The sequence below is a fragment of the Numida meleagris genome, chromosome 12 (assembly GCF_002078875.1).
Source record: "Numida meleagris isolate 19003 breed g44 Domestic line chromosome 12, NumMel1.0, whole genome shotgun sequence".
Taxonomy (NCBI): Eukaryota; Metazoa; Chordata; class Aves; order Galliformes; family Numididae; genus Numida; species Numida meleagris.
In genome coordinates this window covers 15,836,728-15,858,214 of record NC_034420.1, presented here as the reverse complement: position 1 = coordinate 15,858,214, position 21,487 = coordinate 15,836,728, and the positions used below count along the sequence as shown (strand labels likewise).

At 44.2% G+C, this 21,487-nt stretch overlaps 1 protein-coding gene across 2 annotated transcripts in view; it reads right to left on the bottom strand.

Annotated features, from left to right (window-relative positions):
• The window catches only part of FSTL4 (follistatin like 4), a 234,999-nt gene that overhangs the window by 108,400 nt on the left and 105,112 nt on the right, over window positions 1-21,487 (bottom strand). For both annotated transcript variants that reach the window (XM_021410305.1, XM_021410306.1), the window contains one exon: window positions 19,817-20,065. In XM_021410305.1, coding sequence (XP_021265980.1) covers window positions 19,817-20,065 — 249 coding nt within the window. The remainder of the gene's footprint in view (window positions 1-19,816; window positions 20,066-21,487) is intronic.

The following is a 21,487-nucleotide window of genomic DNA, read 5'->3' as shown; positions in this document are numbered from 1 at the left end:
CTCAGAAACGTTTCAGCCTCAACTCTCCAGGGGCAGCGCACTGCTCAGAGCTCCGCCAGCTCAGCAGGGCACGCACACTGTGCTAACAGCTTTAGATGACTGCATGGAAACAGAGCAGCAACAACGTGGCTCTGAGCTGCTCGTGCACAGAGGAGCTGTTTGCTGCCTCATTCAGTGCTGGCATCCTTGTTGCTATAAATTGTGCCCTACACCGCAGTAGCTGGCTGCTGCGTCCCTAACAGGTGCAAAGCTTCAGATACACCCCTTGCATCTGCAGCAAACATCCTCTGCACGTGGAAGCTTAAACCTCAGAAAAAGTTTGTCCTCCCATCATCATTGAATTCTTCGGGTTTGGAGGGACTTTAAAGACCACCTAGCTCCAAGGGAACCAGGAAAGGAAATACCAGTATTTGCTACAGCAAAGAAGGCACCTAAGGAGTCGAAGCCCAGAGTTCTCAAGATGTCCTCTGCACTTGTTTTGGGCGTATTTGCTTAATTTTTTTTCCTTTTCTTTGCAATCTACACACAGTGTTCTTCAGTGGAGGAGTCTCTTCCCAGCTCACCCAAGCCTGTCACTGTGCTCAGTGAGGGAGAGCTGGTCACGCCATCACCCTTCTGGCCTTAAAGCCTGCAATACCAGCCATGACTGCACCTTGGCAGAATGACTGTTTACATGCAACTCTCATTATGTTAATGTAGAACAGGCAAAATTTTCCTTTCATTAAAATAAGTAACTAGGAGCTCTTTTTAAACATTGGGAAAAAGAAAATCAGATTTTGGAGTCAGAGGTTTTGCCTCTTTGACTTGGATCAAAAAGTCTCTCCTTTGGCAACTTCCCAGCACACTCATATATCAGCTGTTAAAAATATACTGTGAAACACAAAATGAAATGAATCGCATCTAGAACCAGTTTGGACAGGTTTTTGTTTTCTAAACAGTACTAAATTCAAATCTGGGTCTTGAAAAGATAATATCAGCACATTAAATTTGATAGAAAAATGAGAAGCAGCCTTACTCATATCATGCTTACTGGCTGTCTATCCCTACCAAAATAGCTGTGATTAGAAACCTTCAATAACTTAATGGAGCTACATTTATGATTTGGATCGCAAATTTAGACCTAAATTATAAGTAAATAAAAAGGCAAAGCATTTCAGTGAATAACTACCCAGCAGCCAGACAGCAATGCCAGTAAGAGGAATGCTTTGACACCCAGCCCAGGCATGCCTGCTTGGACCAGATGGACAACGTACTGCTTTTCTGGAAAATTTATTGGTTATTGATTCCTCTTCAGCGCAATTATTCAGACATAAACATGTTAGCTTGTAATATCTACCCAATGCAAACAGTTCATCAAGCTGTATCTGTGATTGCAGGCTATACTCTATTTATCTCTTCCTCGAGCTTCACAGGTGCACAGAACTGTCATTTATCTGATCCTGAGGGCAGCACAGAAGTTCCAGCTCAACAGGGCAAGCCCTGTCAGTGTTACCGTGCCCCTTAGCATTGCTCCACAGCAGACTAACTTTCCCTTCCCACCCTCCCCAACATCACAGTGCAGGCTTGAGTGCTGAGGATGTGATCGGTACCACAGCGTGGCACTGGGACCTACCGTCATGCTTGTGTAATGAGCATTTTTTAGTAATGCCAGCCTGCTCCTTCTGTGATTTCCCAGTGGGACTGCAACTCCATGCATCCCTCTGAGCACTTGGTTTGGAGCTGAGACCACAGTAACAAGTACAAGAGAAGCAGCTGATAGCAGCAGCAGCAGCAGAGTTTTTAGTTAAAGCAAGACCAGGAGCATCTAATCCACCTGTGAAGAAATCTTCAGGAAAGTCTAACATTCTTCCACCATTATTCCAAAATCAACAGCATTCCTTTCATCTGGGCAATGAAGAAGGAGCAATGCAACAATTCAGAGCTGCCCTTTCTGACCTCCGAAGCAAAGCAGCCATTAGAGGAAATCAGGTGCTTTCTTCCAGTGTGCTGGCTGGCAGGTGGGGGGCTGAGCAACCAGAAGGCAAACAGCCTGCAGCCAGCAGCTCTGAACCAACCCAACCCTCTGGCAGGAGGCTGATGACACAGGCAGAAACAAAGACTGTCACGGGAAGAGTGCAAGGAGGAAGAAGCAATATAAATAACTACAATAGGATGAAATAAATGTTACTCCAGGGCCCACACCATTCAAACATGAATGAAGCAGGTGATATCCTCCTTATGGATGGGCAATTTCTTCATTAAAAAAGTGAAGATGATATCTTCACTGACAGAGGCAGAGATACGTGCCTTTGCAGCGCGGAAAGACAAATGCACCCTGGGCTGCACCAACAGAAGCATGGCCAGCAGGGTGGGGGAGGTGGTCCTGCCCCTCTACTCCAACATGCCCAACCCACCCGAGCAAATTTGGAGCAGCAGCCACAGTGGAAATGGGATCTGGGGACAGCATGTCCTGGACGCCGTCCTCCTCTGGGGCCTTCAAAGAGATGCTGAGCCCCTCCATCTCTGTCTTCTTGAGCCCTGACATGAAAGCAGTGTGGCTCCTCCTGTACAGCTGCACGAAGTTATTCCTGTGGCACTGGGATGTACTGAGCACATTTCCAAATATTTTCACACATAACAGCTCCCTCTGGTATCAGTTCTTCAGTGTCTCTCACCAAACAGCCTCAGACTCCTGGGAACCTGCTACAAGTTCTTGGATTTCATACAGATAGCTCTACCCATGGTCTCTGCCTCCACTGTTAAATTTGGCTGAAATTATGCACGATGGATCCAAATGTACTACAGAGGACAGGCAATTACCAATACCACTCTACAAAGGCATCCAGTTTTTGCAAACCGTGTTTAAATTACACACAATATTAGAAAGATGTTTAGGACTACCGTACCTCTGACTATTAAGAAACTCCACCATGAGGTCTCAACGCTCTGAGTCCCACCTGAGTCAGCACAGACACTACTGCCTCAAAGCTGCTGCTTGAGCTGGTTTCTCCCTTGGCAAAGCATTAAGACGAGGAGCCCGAAGGACAGGCTTGTGTTTAGTTTCCATATCGGTGTGTCATTACCCCGTGTGCACAAGGAGCCAGCTATTGCTTTGTTTTTCATTTAATCCAGAGCTGCCATCAATAGCTCGATCTATCTGCAGCACCAGGAGGGTCGGCCGGGGCCAGCACTGCGCCTCTCCCATTGATTAATCTATTCATGGGATTTGAATCTCCCATTGATTGATCTATTCATGGGATTTGAAAGGGAAAGCCATGCGGATGGAGAAGAAAAAGCACGTCTGCAGTTTGGTTAGAAAGCTGCTATTTTCAAAATGGCTACAACACCGAGAGGCACGAGCAAACCTTACTGGTCAAAGAACCAAAAGCAGCACTACCACAGCCATTAGTTCTGTATTTCAGATCTCAATTCATTCAAACAGCCTACCATTTCTGCGGGGATCGCACATGTAGGCTTTAGATTTGCAAAATTTGGGATACTCGGGAGGTATCTTTCTCAAAAATCGATCAGATTGAAGATCTTCCCAGAGCTTCACATTCACCAAATGCATCCACAGGTCAGCACTGCTTTGCTCAAGGAAGCAGCACTTTGCCATTAATGAAGATATTGGCACTGCTGGGTTGGGAGGCACGCTGGACACATGCTAACGGTGCAGCGTTGCAAGGACAAATTAGGGTGTTCTACCTAGCATCCCTGTACTAGTGTATCTTCCAGCACACAGAGCATCCAGAAAGCTCTAACTTTACTCAACTTCAGCACTTGTATTCCAAGAATCCAGACTTCTTTAATAAAACCAGCATAGTGCAAAATGGGTGATATTTACTTGAGGGGTATTTCCCCCTTTTCTGAATGCTAATTTTGTGTTTGTTGGTTTAAACATCTAAGGCAGCTCTAAGGCAGCACACAGCTAGAGATAAGGAGCCATTCAGAGCATACTCTGAATTTTCAATGCAGTATTTTAATTAATATATGAATAGTAATTCTGTTTAAGGTTTTAAAAAATAGAACGATAGCTGTTTATTAACAAGCTTATTACGTTACAAATAAAAACATCAACAGACTTCTGACATTATGTATGAATTTCATCAAATAAAACCATGTCTGAAAGGAAAAAAATTGTCCAATTCTCCAGCTGTCACAAAACTTCTTACAAAGTCAAGGCCACGCCAAGCGCTCTGAAATAAAACCTTTTTGAGACATTCCTTTGTTTTGCAAATAAAGGCAACACTGAAACCTTACCCTTCATGTGTCAATACAAAGAGGCAAAGCTCTACAAGGCAAGATGCTCTTTTCTTCTTATAAACCAGTGCAAGGCACTTCTGAGACACCTTCCCATTCCAGTTCCCACAACAAACCGTGGCGAGCCAACCTTCCCCAAGCACAGGTCCGGCACTAAGCAGCACAAATAGTTCTGGGCCCCATGATTCTTTGATCCAAAACATATTCAGAGTTGCATTAGAACGGAATTCTTTTTGGAGCCAGCGAATAAAAGCCATGCCTTCCATCTGGCTAAATAAAATCAAGAACGTTCAAGTATTAGCAGTTGGGATGGTGATAAAAGACCACAACGGGGACACTCGGCACAGACAGTCCGTGCAGAAGCCCACACGCCGCTGCCAACATCCCTGCCCGCCGGGGCTGCTTTGCTTGCTGGCACTGAGAGCTACCTTGCTAATCCTGCCACTTTGGGGTTATTACACTTCAAAGACAAGATGACAAAACTCAAGTAAAGCGGCCTGCACGTCCTGCCTACCAACATAAATACGTTTAACTTAAAGACATAGTTTGTATTGATCCCGCAGCAGCTTTCTCTCTGACATTAGCAGGAGCTCTACACTCGTCTCGCAGGGAGCAGAGCATCATCTGTGCCCTTTTCATTTGGATAGACCTTTATTCAATTAGACCCACGAGCCACAGAACAACCTTTTTCATTTTGTAATATGCTGAAATCAGAACATTTGATCTGATGCGGTTCGAATGTTCTTCTAAGCAGAGCAGCAGGTAGGAATTACGTCTTAATTGCAGTTTCTCTCATAGACACACAGCAAGACAAATCCTTGTTACCAAAAGGTTTATTTTCGTTGGCTGTCTTGAGACAGCTCATTATAAGTGATCACCAGATGTCACTGATTCTTCATAAGCATACAACAGAAAGAACATTCTTCCAGCAAAAATCCCCTACCACCAACAGCTGAAGTGCAACAAGAGATTCAAACACACCATTCCTGAGTATTTTCAGTTGCAGTGTATTATCCCTTTCTCTATTATTTAAGACACACCTACTGCAATATGAACGATGCATTCTAATCGTGTCTACACTAACAACAAGCCCCTGTGAACAGAAACCATATTTCACTCCAGCCTCCAAGAGAGGCCCAGCCCAGGGCTGGCACTCAGCATGGCACAGCCCCTGGCAGCCAAACCCAGCAGTCCTCGTGCTGCCACGTTTCAAGGCAGCAAAGCAGAACGGCAGCTGGAATGGGGCCATGCACCTCCACCTCTCTTTTAAAGGAAAGTCTAACAGTAGGGTCAAAAACCAACGACAAACAAGCTTGCCACCCAGAGCTGTGCGTTTCACCAGGGGGATTTCCCTGGGATGGCAGCATCCAGCTAAGGGCTCTGCCCTGCAAACCTCCCACATGTGCTGAGCTCTGCAGCCCCAGAGAAACCCGCAGCTCTCCCATCACCGGAGGCTGAACTGGTCTCTGCCAGGCAGCAGATCGGGGGTAGTTTCTATTCCTAATTTCCACAGGCAAATTCAATCAAGGAGACTTCCCAAGGTAAATGATACACTAAAGTTGCCATAATGCTTTCCCTGCTTTCAGCAGAATCTATCTCAAATCAAATTTGGTCACTTTGTTCTCGTTATCAGCAGAGCGAAGTGTCTGAATGACTGTCATCCAAAATATATTAGGCCGTATCTCTCTCATCCTTCACACACAGGTATGCAACCCGGTGCTCTGAGCATCTAATCTACTTTTTACCTCTGGGTTGCTTCGAAAGAAAAATATTCTGTGCACAACCTGTGTATTGCTACTTGCAGATCTGTCAGTTATATTTATTTTACAAGCAGTTTAAGGCGCGGTGTGAACGGAATTGATGGAAAGATTTTACTACAAGCTACCAGCATTGTAAGAAGCACACAGCACCGATGCACTCTTCATCCCCACCGACTCCCACTCCCAGTGCCCACAGTGAGAGCAGCCATGGCTCCAATTGGGATCCTCAGCTGCCCCTTTTCTACATGTGGCCCCTTGCTTTGCTTCTCCTGCATGCCTAGAGTATGCATGCGAGGGTAAAACATACACCAGTTCAAGCTGAGAAAGCATTAATGCACCTGCAGAATTTGGGAATCACTATGAGGACTGTGAGTGCCTTTTGACCAAACTCCCCTGAGATGCCTGGGCCCCTGCCAAATAATTCCATTTCTACAGAGGCTGCTTTGGGATAAGCCTCCACCATCAACTGGCAAAGCTTCGTTGTCATGCTGAGGCTTACAGAGGAATTATCACCACCTGCCTGAGCTTGCAGTGTGGGTTACATCGATTGCATCGCGCATCCATGGAGGCTCCTCCGCTCCTCCCCTCGCAGCACCAAGTGCACTCGGTCTCACTATAGCTCTGCTGCCGGCCTCAGCACCTCTACTCCCACCCCAAACACAGGGAGAACACTCAGCCAATTGCTTTAGCTCAGGCTATGACCCATGGACACTATTTTACGGTAACAACTGGATCTGAGAAGAATGAGAAAAACTGCTTTCAGCTCTGGGATGTGAGCAATTAAACCAGAACCCATTAAAATGACAAGGCATTAGATAGAGTGCACGACCCTGTAAAGTTACTTTGTATTAGAAATGTATTTGGCTATTTCTACATGTGAACCTGGTTGGAAGATAAAGATTTATCTATTTAATATTAAGGGATTTCTGCAGCCATAACGGTTAAAAGCAGCTACTTAAAAATGTAAATTTGAGTACAAGATCCAAGCACATTTTACACAAATGCACATATTTGCATTTCATTCCACAAGTTATGTTTGCATCCACTTTTTTTGTGTATTTATTGCAGCGCGATTTGTGAAAGCATTGACAATTAAGGCTTCATCCAGCCATAATAAAACGCAAAAGCATTTATATAAAAAGCAAAGAATTAAATCCTGACTTCAACAAAAGTTGTAACAAGCCCCAAAAGCCCAAGCACCATGAAAATCCTTCATCGTTATAGTACATAAAAACATACTCATTCACATTGCCTTACTCTCCATTTACTCCAAGGTACACTTAAACTTCATGATCATAACCAGCACCTGCAAAACCTACAAAGGTTCTACATAAAACATTGGGTGCCATCAGTTTTTGCATGCAGTCGATGACTGGCAAAGAAAACCAGCATTACATCACAGAATCATTAAGGCTGGAATAGACCTCTAAGATCATCAAGCACAACCACCAACTGACCCCCGCTCACAGAATCACGGGATGCGTGTTGCATTTCCTTGCACGCATCCCCTACGTTACCATCATTTCCTACCTGAAAAGTTTGCAGAGAGCAGCTGTGAGGTTCTAGTGTGCAAGGATGTCCCCAACAGATGGCAGAAGTGTGGGAAAACTGCCAGTATTTTCAGAAGCTGGAGAGCAAAGCTTTGGAAAATAGCTATTAGCATCTTCACGCGCAACTGCTGCATAAGGAAACTACAGAAGGGGGTAGGTAAAGGTGCTACCCAAGCCAGTACACTTTTTAACTCATGGAGCAAAGTGCTTAGTTAAGACAATTAATAAGCCATGTTGAGCAGCAATTTTTGCAGGGTTAGTCTGATGCGAGCACTTCCGTTCTCATTGGTATAAAGGGCGCCTGCCCTCCTCCTCCCCACTAAAGAGGAAATTCCTTCTGCCCTGAGAACAGCGTTAACACCAAAGTTAACCCAGAGCTGCCAGCCAAAGACTGCGCTGGGGGAAACGCCAGCAGCAAGGCGGGTGACGAGACACGGAGGCGAGGAGGAGCGGGCACTGAGGGCACCGAAAGAGCACGAGCTCTGCACGGCGAGCAGCACCCGCAGCACCCAGCTGCCTGCCAAGCTGCTGAGCACGAGCCACCTGCCCGCTTACACCCAGCTCCTTCATGCTTCCAACAGCTCGAAAAAGCGGCGCACAACATCCAACGCTCAATCAGCGCTTCACACTGACGCGCCATATGCCGCGCCGCACCTCGGCGCTCACCAAACGTGTGAGCTGCAATTATTTGGAAATTATTACAGTTCGTTCATGCTGAGAATCCCTTCTTGCATCACAGCTCAAAGCCCTTCAGCAAAGCATTTTTTTTTTTTTAAATATATACAGACAGCGTTTTCCCTCAAATTCTCAATTTCGTTTTATGCTCTTTAAACATTTTATTTTGTTTTAAAATGACAGACTCGATTACCGAGGTATTAATTTACAGCGATGTTCTGAGGGGAAATTACTTCATAAAAATAAAATCAGAAGGCATGAGTTACTTTCCTTCATAAACTTTTCCATTTTCTATAGCTTAAGAGGGATTTAATACTTTACTGAAATTCTGAGTGTCAATACTTCACCTGAATAGTTTCCCAGCCGTAAATTCCTGTAAACGTTCCCTGTGTAGTTAAGGATTAAAAACTTTTCTTGCAGTAATAAGAGTAAGGACAGCATGCTGATGAAGACCCTACGTCAGCTCTGATCGATCAGTGCCAGGCTATGTTAGTCATTTGTATGCTAATGTCCAGAATGCAATGTTTGGTATTTTCATTAAACAATTATTAGAAGCGAGGAGGACAGTCCAGGAAGACAGACTGAGTTAATCCAAACCAACCCTACGATGGAATCCCCTGTAGTAAGCAGAGGCTGAGGAGACTTATGGAGGAGGCCAAGAACCTGCAAAGGGGACAATGCCCATATGGGATGCGTCTCCTTTACCAAAAAAAAAATCACAAAAGAACACATCAGTTCTCCTCCCTGCACGCCTTGTGGCACTGACGAGCAGCACAGAGCAAGGACTGTGGCAAAGGGACACTCTGTAGAGCAGTGGCATCGGTGTGAGCAGTGACCATCACTCCCACCGCTCCTCAGTGCTGCTGAGGTCTGCAGAGAAGTCACACAACTATCACCTGCTGCAGCTGCTACCTACGTAGCATTCCTATGTACAGCTCCACAGTCATTATAAACAATATTTATTGAGTTCATGCTTTGCAGATCAAAGATAACTGTAAGCCGTCAGCAGAAATATAATTGCAATAAACAACTAGCTAATACCTTATTCTGTCCTTTTTGTGATGGAACATGCAGGTTTCTTCCCTTCCGTCGCAAATATGAAGCCAAACGAAGTAATAACAGAAAAACTAAGAGCAGCGCTTTTGGAAGTGCTCAGAACTTTCCTCACTCTGCGTTATTTACCACTGACCTCAGAGCAGAAGATTTGCATCAATGTTAGGTGATTTTTAAAGCCCTTAAACGTCAAGGATTAAGGCAGGTGCTAGCATGCGTCCCACGAGCATGCACAGCCGCACAGGGCACAGAGAGGCAGGACTTAGCAAGAAACACTTTGTGATCAATCTTGCCTACTTTCTCAACATTTGGAATTTCTCAATAGGGACAAAACTCACTTAGGCTCTGCTTTAAACAATATCTGCTCACTCACAACGTAACTCAGCCTGAGACTGAGTTGAAACATTATTTCTGTAAGAGCTTAAAGTATTTTCTTCCACACACTAAGCTCGCTGTTTTTTCCCATTGATCAGAGCAAGAGTTTTCAGATGTTCATCTCCACGATTCAGAAGCACTGCAGGATGCTGACCCATCTGATGCTTAGGGTGCTCCCCTGCACTGTAGGTCTCCTTCTTATCCCAGCTTATGTCTGCAGCTTTTTGGCTTTCCCCAAGGAAAAGGAACAGAGCAGCCCACTGCCTGGCACCAGGAGCACGTGAGCACTTGCTGGGTGACCAAAAGTAGGAGAAAATGGGAAGTTTAAATAAGTGGGAAAAAAACATGCCCATTTAAAATAAGAAGAGATTTCGTGCTCCCAGATTGAAACATCTCTTAAAGCATTCCGGCAGGTGCAGCTTTCAGCTGCTTTCTGATCCAATGAACATCACGAGACGACGTTAACAAAATATCAGTAAATAGGTTAAAGATATATTTAGAGATGCGGTAATTCTGTCTGATTGCTTTGAAATGTCAGAGTTCCCCCAGCTCCTTGTAGAGGATGACAGCTTTTCCTGGAGCCTTTCTGAGGAGCAAGGAGACAAGGCTGAGGGATTCCAGGCAGCTACGTGTCCGCTGGATGCACTTTCAGATAACTGGTGGTATTTTACATGTGCTATTGTCAGGAAAAATAAGTTGTATCGCTCCATTTGCAGAGCTTAAACTACCAGAGATAAAGCAGCACAGGTCAGATGCCATTACAAACAAGAACCACTCTTATGACCCTAACAGTAGCTAACAGGGTAAGCAGCAGTTCTTAAATATTTCTCCAATTCTTTCTCTGTTTTGAAGCCTCCAGAACAAAGGTGAGTGCAATAAAGTGTAAAGGAGACACACGTGACCTCTGCTCATTCAGAGCAGGTGCTCTGCAGCAAGATTGAAAGGGAAAAAAACAAGCCATATGCCCATGTAACACAAGGAAAGACACCGTAGCCCAGTGCAAAAAAAGATAAGAAAATGGCATTCCCAAAAACTACATTCAGTAATTTCTGCCCAATAGGAAGATGCTGTCAGCCTAAGAAATTGACCAAATCTACCCTGAAACACAGGCCCAGCTGGAAGAGCCTGGCAGAACCGAGCTGTTCAGGTGTAAAAGAGCCCGAGGAACTGGCAGGAACTGATGAGCCCAGAACTGCAACCTGTCCACATTTCTAAAGTGACCCCAAAGTAACCGTGCTCCGATCTGCACCGACTCATTATGTAAAATAAAACCTAGCTGAACGCCGGTGTGGGGCCGCAAAATGCCTTCAATTACCTCTCGGTAATGTTCCAGCAACAGTGCAGCCAAAACCTCCTGGGCCCAGCGGGGCCGGGGTTTCTGCCCTAACAGCCTTTTACCTCCTCGACTCCACACAGCTTCAGCAAGATTTTCTGCTGCTCTGTTTGGCTCTAACAAGCAATTTTACCATTAAAACAAAACAAAATGTGTCTGGGAGAATTAAGTATTTTCCATGAAGCCCTGTGTTACTGTGATGCCCAATTACGAGTGCAAGGCAGATGTCTGCCAGGTGTGCCATCACCTCATATGTGAGTGCTGGGCACAGGGCTCCGGCCTGGTGCTACCTGGAGCATCCCAGATCCCAGCGCTCCTGCTTCTTATCCATTACGTTCTCCAGACAACAGCCCCATCTCCCTCCTGCCTACAGCAGGGCCAAGGATGAAGTCTGATGGTAATCAGCGTATGGAACAAGTGAGGAAGTCAGAGGAACTCACAGACAGAAATGCGCAGCGCTGCGACCTCCCCAACCCCCAAGGCAGCACCGCAGTGGTTTTCTTTCAGACTCTTCCCTCACAGCTTGGGCCAGAGGAGTGCAGGAGAAGACCAAGCCCAGAAAAACCCATCACATGGCAAGGGACACTCAAAACAAAGAACTCTTCTTACTTATAAATCCTTCCCTCGTTACAGCCCGACCACAGCTCTGATCCAGAACAGAGGCAAAATACCAGAGGTTCCTGAGAGCCCACAAGCACTTTGCTATGGCAGTTTACCTGCAAGGCACCCAGCTGCTATGCTGGGGACCACTTCATGCAGCTGGTCCTGCCACCCAAGGCTTGAGAATCACAATTCCTAATGAGACTTGCTCTAATTGGCCACACGGCTCCTCCCAGAGGAGCCAAGATAGAGCTCCCGCAGCAAACACAAAGCTAAACCCCGTTTTCCACAAATAGCCAGGAACATTTGCTCACTGGCAACACGCCTGTTGATAAACCAATTTGCTAAAATATTCATGAACAGCAAACTAAAGGGCCACGGATTCAGCCAAAGCGATTATAGACAAAATTAAAATAAAATATTCACCGCAAATGTTTTTGCAGCATTTCCTCCAGATTTACTGAGAAGGGGAAAAAAGAAAGTCACAAAATCACAGTAATGCCAAAAAACCTCAGTGGAAGAAGCAGCTGGGATGGAGGAAGCTGTGCCATAAGAGCAGGGCATCACAGTGACCCTAACCCCACGGGAGGAACCAGGGCTGGGGCTGCTGGGCCGGGATGGCAGAGAGACAACACCGCTGCCCAGCCAAGCACTTCCTGAGCTACAACTGCAAGGCAAAAGCCCCGCATTTATTTTGGATGCAAACCAATTCTGTGCCTTGAGGCTTCTCTACACCTTGATCATAATCCCTCTGAGCAGGATAAACGGATAAAACCCCACTAACACTTCAGTTACTCCCCTAAAATTGTTTCAAAAGTAAAATTCCTCGCGTTATCCCTGAACAACAGGTGCACTCGCTAAATTCTCTTCAGTTACACTGCCCATGCAGCAGAGGCAAAGCAAGCACACAGGGAAGAGGAAAACCCCGAGACAGACCCTGAAAGGAGACTGCAGTCATCATGAGAAGAAAGAAAACGCCATGGGTTTTACAGGGTGACCCTCTGCAGGTGAACCATGTCTACCCATCAGGCTGTTTGCAGTGAAAAGAACCTCCACTCCAAAGGAAAACAACCACCTTCCTTCTGTTTGGACTCCTCACTCCATAACCTTTTCACTATGCAGGTTACATTTAAGTGTGTTTCTTGCTCCACACGGTGCAGTTCTTCCCACCTCTGAATTTTTAACTGAATGAGCAAAAGAAGGGTTTTCCTTGTGGTCACTTAATTGAATCTACAGCGTTGAGTCTGGCAGTATTCCCCAGCACTCAGAATCCCAATTTGTTCCAAGGATTTTTACACTGAGCACCTAGCAAAACCAGCATTTGGGCTCAACACCTTTTAATCAACCATGCCCAAATGTCAGTCCTTTTTATCTTTAAGGTACTCCTAAATCTCCTCTCCTGAGTCTCTCTTAATTCTAAAATACATTTGATACATTCACATTCCTTGACTTAGTTTCCAGCAGCCTTTATTACAATCTAATCACCTCAATCTTTAATGCTCATCTCAACCTTTCAACCTTTTCAATTTTCTTTTTAAAGTGATTTCCTGGTCTATCTCAATCATGAGTTGGTGTTTTTTTTTTTTTTGAGGCCTTAAAGATCATCCACTTCCAGCCTCCAAAACCAGAAGCACAACCTTTGTCAGTAACTGCTGCTCACTGTAACTCCACCTCCAGACCAAGAGCTTTCCATACAATGAAGGCGTTCATTTACTTCGCATTGGATTCTAGGGAAAGTGCTGGAATGCAAAAGCCAACAGAAGTCACCCTGCACTTCTTCCAATGAAGCAGGACAACCAGCAGCTGCTTTTGGAAGGCTGTCAGGCCGTTCACCGTTCTTCTGGCAGCAGCAATATGCTCTATGGGGTATTATCCCTATCATTAAATGTACTGGTTTCAGTAACAAGAATGAATTAAAATCTCCTTCCACTGAAAATTAATAGGTGCCTGCAACCATACTAGGTACAAGAGGAAATCTAAGCAAGCTGTTTGGCATCAGAAACACTGAATTTACAGGGAAAGGAAGCATCTTTTGCCCAATTAACATTTGGGATAAAAAGCAGGTGAAATTTTGCATGCATAACAATGGATGGGAAGTCTTACAAATCTCAGACATGCTCCTACAAGATCCCTATTAGCAAAGCCAGGAACAAACCACCTCATGTTTGCATCCTTACATAAATCAATGGAACTTCCACAGCTTACCCCAAAGACAGATGCAGTCGGTTTATATAGGAATTAAGGTGTCAATCACATTTTAAAGGAATCAGTCTGACAATCCAGGTAAAATTGATCATTCCTCAAAAGTCTCAGTGGAAAAAGCTGATAAAACAGCATGGGAATAACAAGTAACCCTTTGGATATTCAGAATCCTGAAGTATTTGCTGTATTAAGAACTGCATAAGCTCTAGCGAAATGAAACAGACACCTCTATTATATGAAGCGCTTATCCCTCTAACATTTGAAGGCTCTAGTATGCTTACAGTGGGCACCAAAAAGATCATTAAAGGCCAATCCTGCAAACTTGAGACCCTGGTCTTCTCCCCAGAGGCATTAATTACACGCCTCCCAACTCTCCAAGCCCATCTCACTGCCACCAGCCTGGCAGCAACATTGCAGGTTCAAATTGGCAAATATTAATTGTGGTCTGGAAAACACGCCATTAGCTCACACTCTGATTTTTCCACCTGGAAAGCTGCAGTGCTAAATGGAGCAGATTTCCCTGCAGCCTGCAATCCAGCCGACTGAACGGGTCTGTTTTGCCACCACTAAATGAGAAAAACACCCAGTATATTCCCCAAGATGTTTTGAAATGCTCTTTTCTAGAACAAATTACTTCTGCGAGTAACAAAACACAGAACTAACACATAGACAATAAATAAAGTAGCGAGGACACAAACCACCACCACCTGAGGCTGAATTCATAACCACTGAAGATTGCTGCAGTGGTACTTTGCATGAGTTATCAGCCTGGGTTCGCAATTCTTTTTAACATTTAAGCATTGAAAGTTCTCCGTCAGCATGCAGACGATTATAATTTCCCATAATATAGAAAGAACAAACAAAAAGCTACTTTGAAAATAGGAGGAAGGATATACACGAAGTTTAAAATGAAAGATTCCATTTAGACCATGAAGCGGTGAAACCATGGATGACCCAAGGCTGGAAGAGGCCTCAGCACCGAGACCTCCAGTGCCACCTCCCGCTCCGAGCAGGATGCTCAGAGCTGCTCCCAATTCTGGGGTGGCACAGCCTCAGGCATCGGCATACAGGCAATGCCCACATTGGAAGGCTGCATGCAGGGCTCGTGGTATGAAATGCACTCTGAGCAGCTCTGCAAAGCTCCAACTCAGCAGCAGGACTGCAAGCAGGATGTAGAGAAGGCAGGCAGGTGCTTTTCTACACTGATTTCTTTCCATTTTTCATCCCGAATCAGTACAAAAGTAGGATTTATTATGGGGCAAAAATTGTCCTTGGGTGAGAAGAAAAACTAGAAGTTTTTCCCTAATAGGAAAAAATATTTTAAGTAATAACAGCAAATTATTGAAAAAATTACTGCTGACATTTCGGGAGAGGGTAGAGAATGAAAAAGAACAGGACTGGAATACCAGAGCACGAATGGGCTTTTATAATGCCCCATTTTTCCACATAAACTCTGTCAGATCTCATAAAATTAGACATATAGTAGACTGAGTTAAAAAAATAAAAGAACAAGGTAATCAGAACAGGTACAGCACATTTACATAATGTAAAGTTCAAGAACGTGGTCAACTGTGTTGTACTGAATCCACGTGAGAGCTCCAACTAAATCTGACCAGCAGCACTACAGAGCCACTACACAGCCCAGCAAGAAAAGCTGAGCTTCTCATTAAAGATAATAATACACCTGGATAAACAGAGCATGGCAGAGCCAAGGAAAACAAGGAGTGAGCTTGAGCAATAACCCAGCTGCCCTTCCTCTAACAGAGGCTGAGCTGATGCCGAGCACTTTAGCATTGCTGATCACACAGCAAGTGGGGAGAGGGAAGAAGGGGGAGAGTGGAAGAACATTACTAAATCCTGAAAATGGAAAAGCACAGCACTAAACAGAAGAGTTGTTTTTGTTGTTGTTTTTTTTTCCTAGTGTATGTTCTCTGCTAGAGAAGTAAATTGTTCCCGTGTTTGAGGAGAAAGGGAAGAGGTAAGAAAATCTGTATTGAGTGGTGTATGCACAGCTTTTGCTGGCCAAAAATAACGAGAGAAAAAAATAAGTGAAGAGACTGAGTGGGTGTAAGAACTCAAAAGGAAAGAAAAATGAACTGAGTGGGAATAAAGGAGCTGCTGCTATGGAAGAGCAAAGTATAGTCCAAATCACTGTGATATAGCTGCATTATGTGAGGCATTTATTCAGACAGGAACATTCCAAGGGCAACTGCTCATTTTGAACATCTGTGGGACAACTGTCATTACGAGCACAGATATCTTTCTGGTTTTCAGCTACTGGAGTGCTTTTGGGAAAGAGAAACTTCTTTCTTCTCCTCTTTGGCAAGGAGCAAAATCATTTTTTCCTTATGTATTTTGTTACAGAGTCAAAATAATCTCCAAGCGCTTCAATGACAACAAAAACCAGAAAAGCGGTAAAAATTCACTTAAAAAAACAAATAAATCACAAAGCATGAAGTCAAGAAATCTCAAACAGGGCCTTATTCTATGAGAGAACCAAACCGTTTCATACTGATGAAGACCAGACCAGGGAGGGGTTTAGCAGCTCTGTGCAGGAGGGACACTTCCCCAGTGACCTTTGGATGCAGGACTTCTGCTTTGTGGCACTCCCCTTTGGGTTTCAACCCCTAAGGAAGGTTTCCTACCTATTTATGGGCTGTTCTGTCAACTGACCAGAAGGGGAAACGTTGGTATTTTTCTGCTTCTTTCAACTCCTGGATCTCACCAGCCTCACCCAGCAGGGCCAGCTCCAAGTCTGCAGACTTGGTCCTGGTGCCCTCAGGGAAATCTTTCAAAACCAATGATGCAATCCACCTCCATATGCTAATAAACAAATAAGCAAGGCTTCTAGTCACACCGTGAAGAACATGCTGGAAGACCTCAGTTGTTTCCCAACATACCAACGCACGAAAGAAACAGAGCTCTTTCTTGTTGGCTTTGTTATCAGTCTACTGTGGATAAACTGAGGTCAGTCCTGAAAAGGGAATGGAGATTATTTTTTATCTGATGCACTTGACAGCCCTCCAGTTTGTCGCTGACAACTGGGCAAACCAGCAGAGCACACAGATGCTATCTGCGTACTTCTGGGCAGGGCTTTCAATCCTAACTGAAGAAGCCAACTGGGACAAAAAACATGAGGAAGCCCACTCAGCAGCCTAATTAGACTCAAGTAAGCCAACTGTTTACTTGAGAGAAAACAAACAGAAAGCACGTGCCCATTGATACATACCTAACATCCAAGTGAAACAATGCATCTGGCACCTTTAAGATACTTCTCCAGTCACACACCTTACATTACATTTAAAATTCTACTATACACATCTGTAGATTAACAGCTTAATATAAATTTATTGATATAAAGAAGTTGTACTTCAGTCTCCTGTGTGTAAATCAAGAATGATAAAGAAATGAAAGGATACACGGACGGTTACCCAGGAGCCACATATCAGAAACAAGAGTCATAACCAAATATCCCTCAGTCCTCCTCTGCCTGTTTATTCTCCCGCGAGGTAAACTCTTTTTTCCTACATTTTATCTCTGCAGACAGTCATGAAAACTACTTCTTTTTTTTATTACTCACGAAGGAAGAGAGTTTGTTTCTTTCTTTCCTTCCATAAAGCTTTCATTTCGCTGGAAAGCAGATTTAAGTAGTGCCCCATCGCCAGAGTTTAAGGGTTACTTTAAACTGGGACACGAAACTACTACCTTCTGACATCATTTCACGGTGTGTTCAGGAAAGCATTCAAGCGTGACATTGTATCATTAGGTATAATACAGCCATTCCAGAGGCACTGATTACTGCAATGAGAACTCATCTTCTTTAACAGTAAGTGCGATAAGGAATGAATAAAAACCCGGGCCAGAAACATCACTGTAAAAAGGCAGGCTACATACAAGAATGGAAAACCTGTCTGTAGGCCTCTTTTGGGGAGCTGGAAAAAGAAAACCTGCAGCACCGAGTGGGATCTGGGGGATGCTGAGCACCCTGGAAATGAAGATCTGCATTTCCCCCCCAAGGATTGGAACTGGATGGGTTTAAGGTTTCCAGCCATAACCACTGTAGGACTCTATGACCCAGAAAGGCCCTCAGAGTAAATGAGACTTTGCAATGTTGAGCAAAGCGGAGTCTAGTCAAGTCTTGAATTTTGGGGCTGGTGCCTTAGGACTTCCTCCAAAGCACAAGAACTGCAAGGCATTCCTATCTACCAAGGGTATCACGAGGATAAGTTTAAAAGTCTCTTTATAGAAATCTTCTTTAAATGGGCCCCTCTTTCTTAAGTAGGCTCTTCTACCATCACGCACTTGCAAGTGTTAGTAAATGAGTGCTTCTGATGGATAGCTGTGCACACAGTCAAACTCCTTGGGGCCTCAAGTGCCCACTGAGCTGAAGATAAAAGAATTATTTTCATATTTGATCACATAAATGTCACTGGAGATATTTGCAACAGCCCACTCTAATCTTCCTGTAGGTAGATAGAGGCGTATTTGACAATGAGTTTTCAAGATATACTCCAGTGAGGCCTTTATATGACCTCTCATTAGAAGTAAAATAATTTACGACTCCTTCCACTCCCTAGCATTATATCACATGCTCCCACTACTGCAGCCTCACTTGATTTGTGACAGGATGAGCACAGCCTACAAGTTATTAACAGAAAAAGACACAGGACTCCATCCCAACAGTACTTTGGTGCAATGATGATAATGAAATTTACTACTGTACCTGTCCAACAGCAGAAGATGACTGCAACCTACCGGTAAATGAGAACTGTCTTTAACATCATCACAGCTGAATGCCCATCGGACTCGGGTCTCATGGCACAAGGGCAGAGGTAATGCAGGAGCACGAGGCTTCTCTGCCCCATGAAGTTCCTGTTCATGTACCTCCTGTTGCACATGCTCTCCATGCACTTTCTTAGGAAATTTATTCCTTCTCAAGATCAGAACAGCAGAACCACCAAGTCCAAAACAAGGCTTCAAGTCTTAGATAGAAATTTCAAGTTCATTATTTCCCAGAGCCCATACTGCCATGAGCTAAATCTCAGTAGTAAGCCAATGAATTTGGCATAGTAAAGGAACATCTATTTTTTCCCTTCTACAGTACATACATACATATTTATTCAGCTATAAAGCTGATCCAAAGATCAACTAGATCAAAGATCTGGAAAAAGTGTCACAAATTAGCAAACATTTGGAACAGCTGTGTGTAAGCCTTGCATCAGAGTCTTTTTCTTTCTGTGCAAATACCCAGCCTCAGAAAGACATTTCACATGTTTCATTTCTGGGCACAGATATTTCTGCAACCAACTGACCCGCCACTTCTTTTCTGCAGGAATACATCTCCAATACTTGGTTCTTTTGTTCTGATGGTATGTTTCCTGGTGCTCTCACTTCATCTCAACAGCTTTTCTCCTTTGCCGGTGCCGTTTGCCTAACTGGGCTGAAATGCAATTACCAGCTGTGGTGCTCTTGGGGAAACACTGACCCCACAGAGATGATGGATCCCTAAATGTTCCCAGCATGACCACACGACCAAATCTGTCTGACCCCCATTGCCAGGGCACGTAGAGCAGTCAGTGAGCCATACTGCTCAGCTGGGAGACATTCAGCTTCTACATTCAGCATTAGGAGAAAATTATTTTTTTCCTCACGTGTGCAACAAATTTTTGTTAATACTGTTTTCATGAAGTCTTAGTCCTCGTCAAAGCCTTACCCAATGAATCAGCTTGAAAAAGGTTATCACACTGGAAGCTGTAAGTACTGAATAGTATAACTGCAGTGCACACAAAACATGCACCGATGTTAATTATTTATTAGATCACAGTTTGATTACATTTTGGGTGACGACACCCAGGGGCTTGGATAACTGCATAAAACATTGCGTTACGTTCTACAGAGGTCCCAGAATAAATCATCCTTTATAAATTCATCTCTTAGAAATAAAGCACATTATTCAGTCATTAATCAGGATTACAGTAAGATGAGTGATGGAAGTTATACAGAAGTATTCATTTTTAATGATGTCCTACCTTTGAAGAAACAGTCCTTGCTGTGGATAATGTAGATTTTTTTCCTCTGAAGACATGAGGCTCGATGTAGCTGACAGTGATTTTCATAAAATTTGCCATCAGATCCACACACTGGCATGTAGCTGGACTTGCAGTCTTCTACACACCTGCACTCGGGCTGGTTGGTGTCCTTGTTCACCACACACCTACTCCCCCGGCCGCAGTACTTCTTCTCACATGATGCATGCAGGCCATCCTCGCCATAAAGTACTGGACAGAGAGGAAAAAAATCAGCGTTAGCAATATTTACTTAAGAGACCATCTCGTCTGCTGCAGTGAGTGGCAGAACAATTACAAGCCCAGAAGTTAAAAGGTTTCCAAGGCTAAAAGTACACTTCTCTGAACAGCAGCACAACAGCAATTTGCAGAGCATCTCCACTTCTGTGCACCCAGACCTCAGGCTCCGGGTCATCAAAATCTCAAGTATATGCTGAAAGTGCTTCCCTGAAAAGTGGTGGACACGGGGCCACTCATTCTTTTAGGCTTTTGCAAAATTAGACCCGAGAATAAAAACTAGAGGGAGTATTCCAGCGTCCAAAATTTGGGCATGACTTGGATTCTGAAAGCTTACAATCTGGCAGACACATTGGATATAATGCTCTGAACATTACTATAACTCTCTGCTGTTTGATACCATTAAAAGGCAAACTGAGCTGCCCTGGTGCTGTAACATTTTCTGCTTCTGAAGTCAGAAGGCTCGCAGCAGAACATCATTATAATTCATACAGGACAGGATACTCCCAAACAAGCCACTACTCAGAGCAATGATTAGCATTATACTCAGCTAAGAGAGTTGCAGGAAATTAGATTATTCTATGCTAATTGGAGCACACAAAGTAGCAAATTGTAAAGGGATGCTGCAAAAGGGCATGATTAAAGGAAGAACAAACATTTTGCAGTGCACAGCCTGCTGCCTGCTCTGCACAGCCTTGGACTGCAGCAGCCCCTGTGCCGTGACTCAGTCTGGCCCAACAAATCCCAGCTGTCCCCATTCAACACGTGTAGGATTGGCTCTCGGTGACGTTTTGGTGTGTTCCAACTTCTCACCTCAAGACCTCCCTGGCACACATAATGGAGACGTGAGAAGCATCAGCAATAGCTACTTCAATTTACTGGTCTTTTTTTTTTTTTAAATGCTAAATTCCTTGCTAACAACCACACAGTCCTTGCTTGCCCAATCATTTCACGACACATGAAACATCCCACTGTTAAGCCCACTTTTCACCTACAAGCAAGAAAGGGTTAAAGCATATTCATAAAGAAAAGCAAAAGTTGCTACAAACCCCATTTGGTTTGGTCCCCATTAAGTCTTTGTTTTATCTGAAAGGGGGAGAATATCTGCTGCTGGAGGATTAACTATTTGACTCAATAACTCATTAAAATTCTTCCAACCTTGGCAAGCTCAGAAATATTGACTTTTCCTGACTCATAATAAACTAGAAGGTCAGAGCATCTCTGAGCACTGTGAAAAGCACAGTCCCTGGAAAGCATATCTGAATATTCTTTATTTACGAATTGTCCCAGAGTTTCTGAAAAGCATCCTCAAGAATACACACTGTGTGACCTCCAGGTGAGCTCACTGCCAAGGGCACCTGCACTCGGCCCCTGCTGCATTTCAGAGCAGCACAAAGG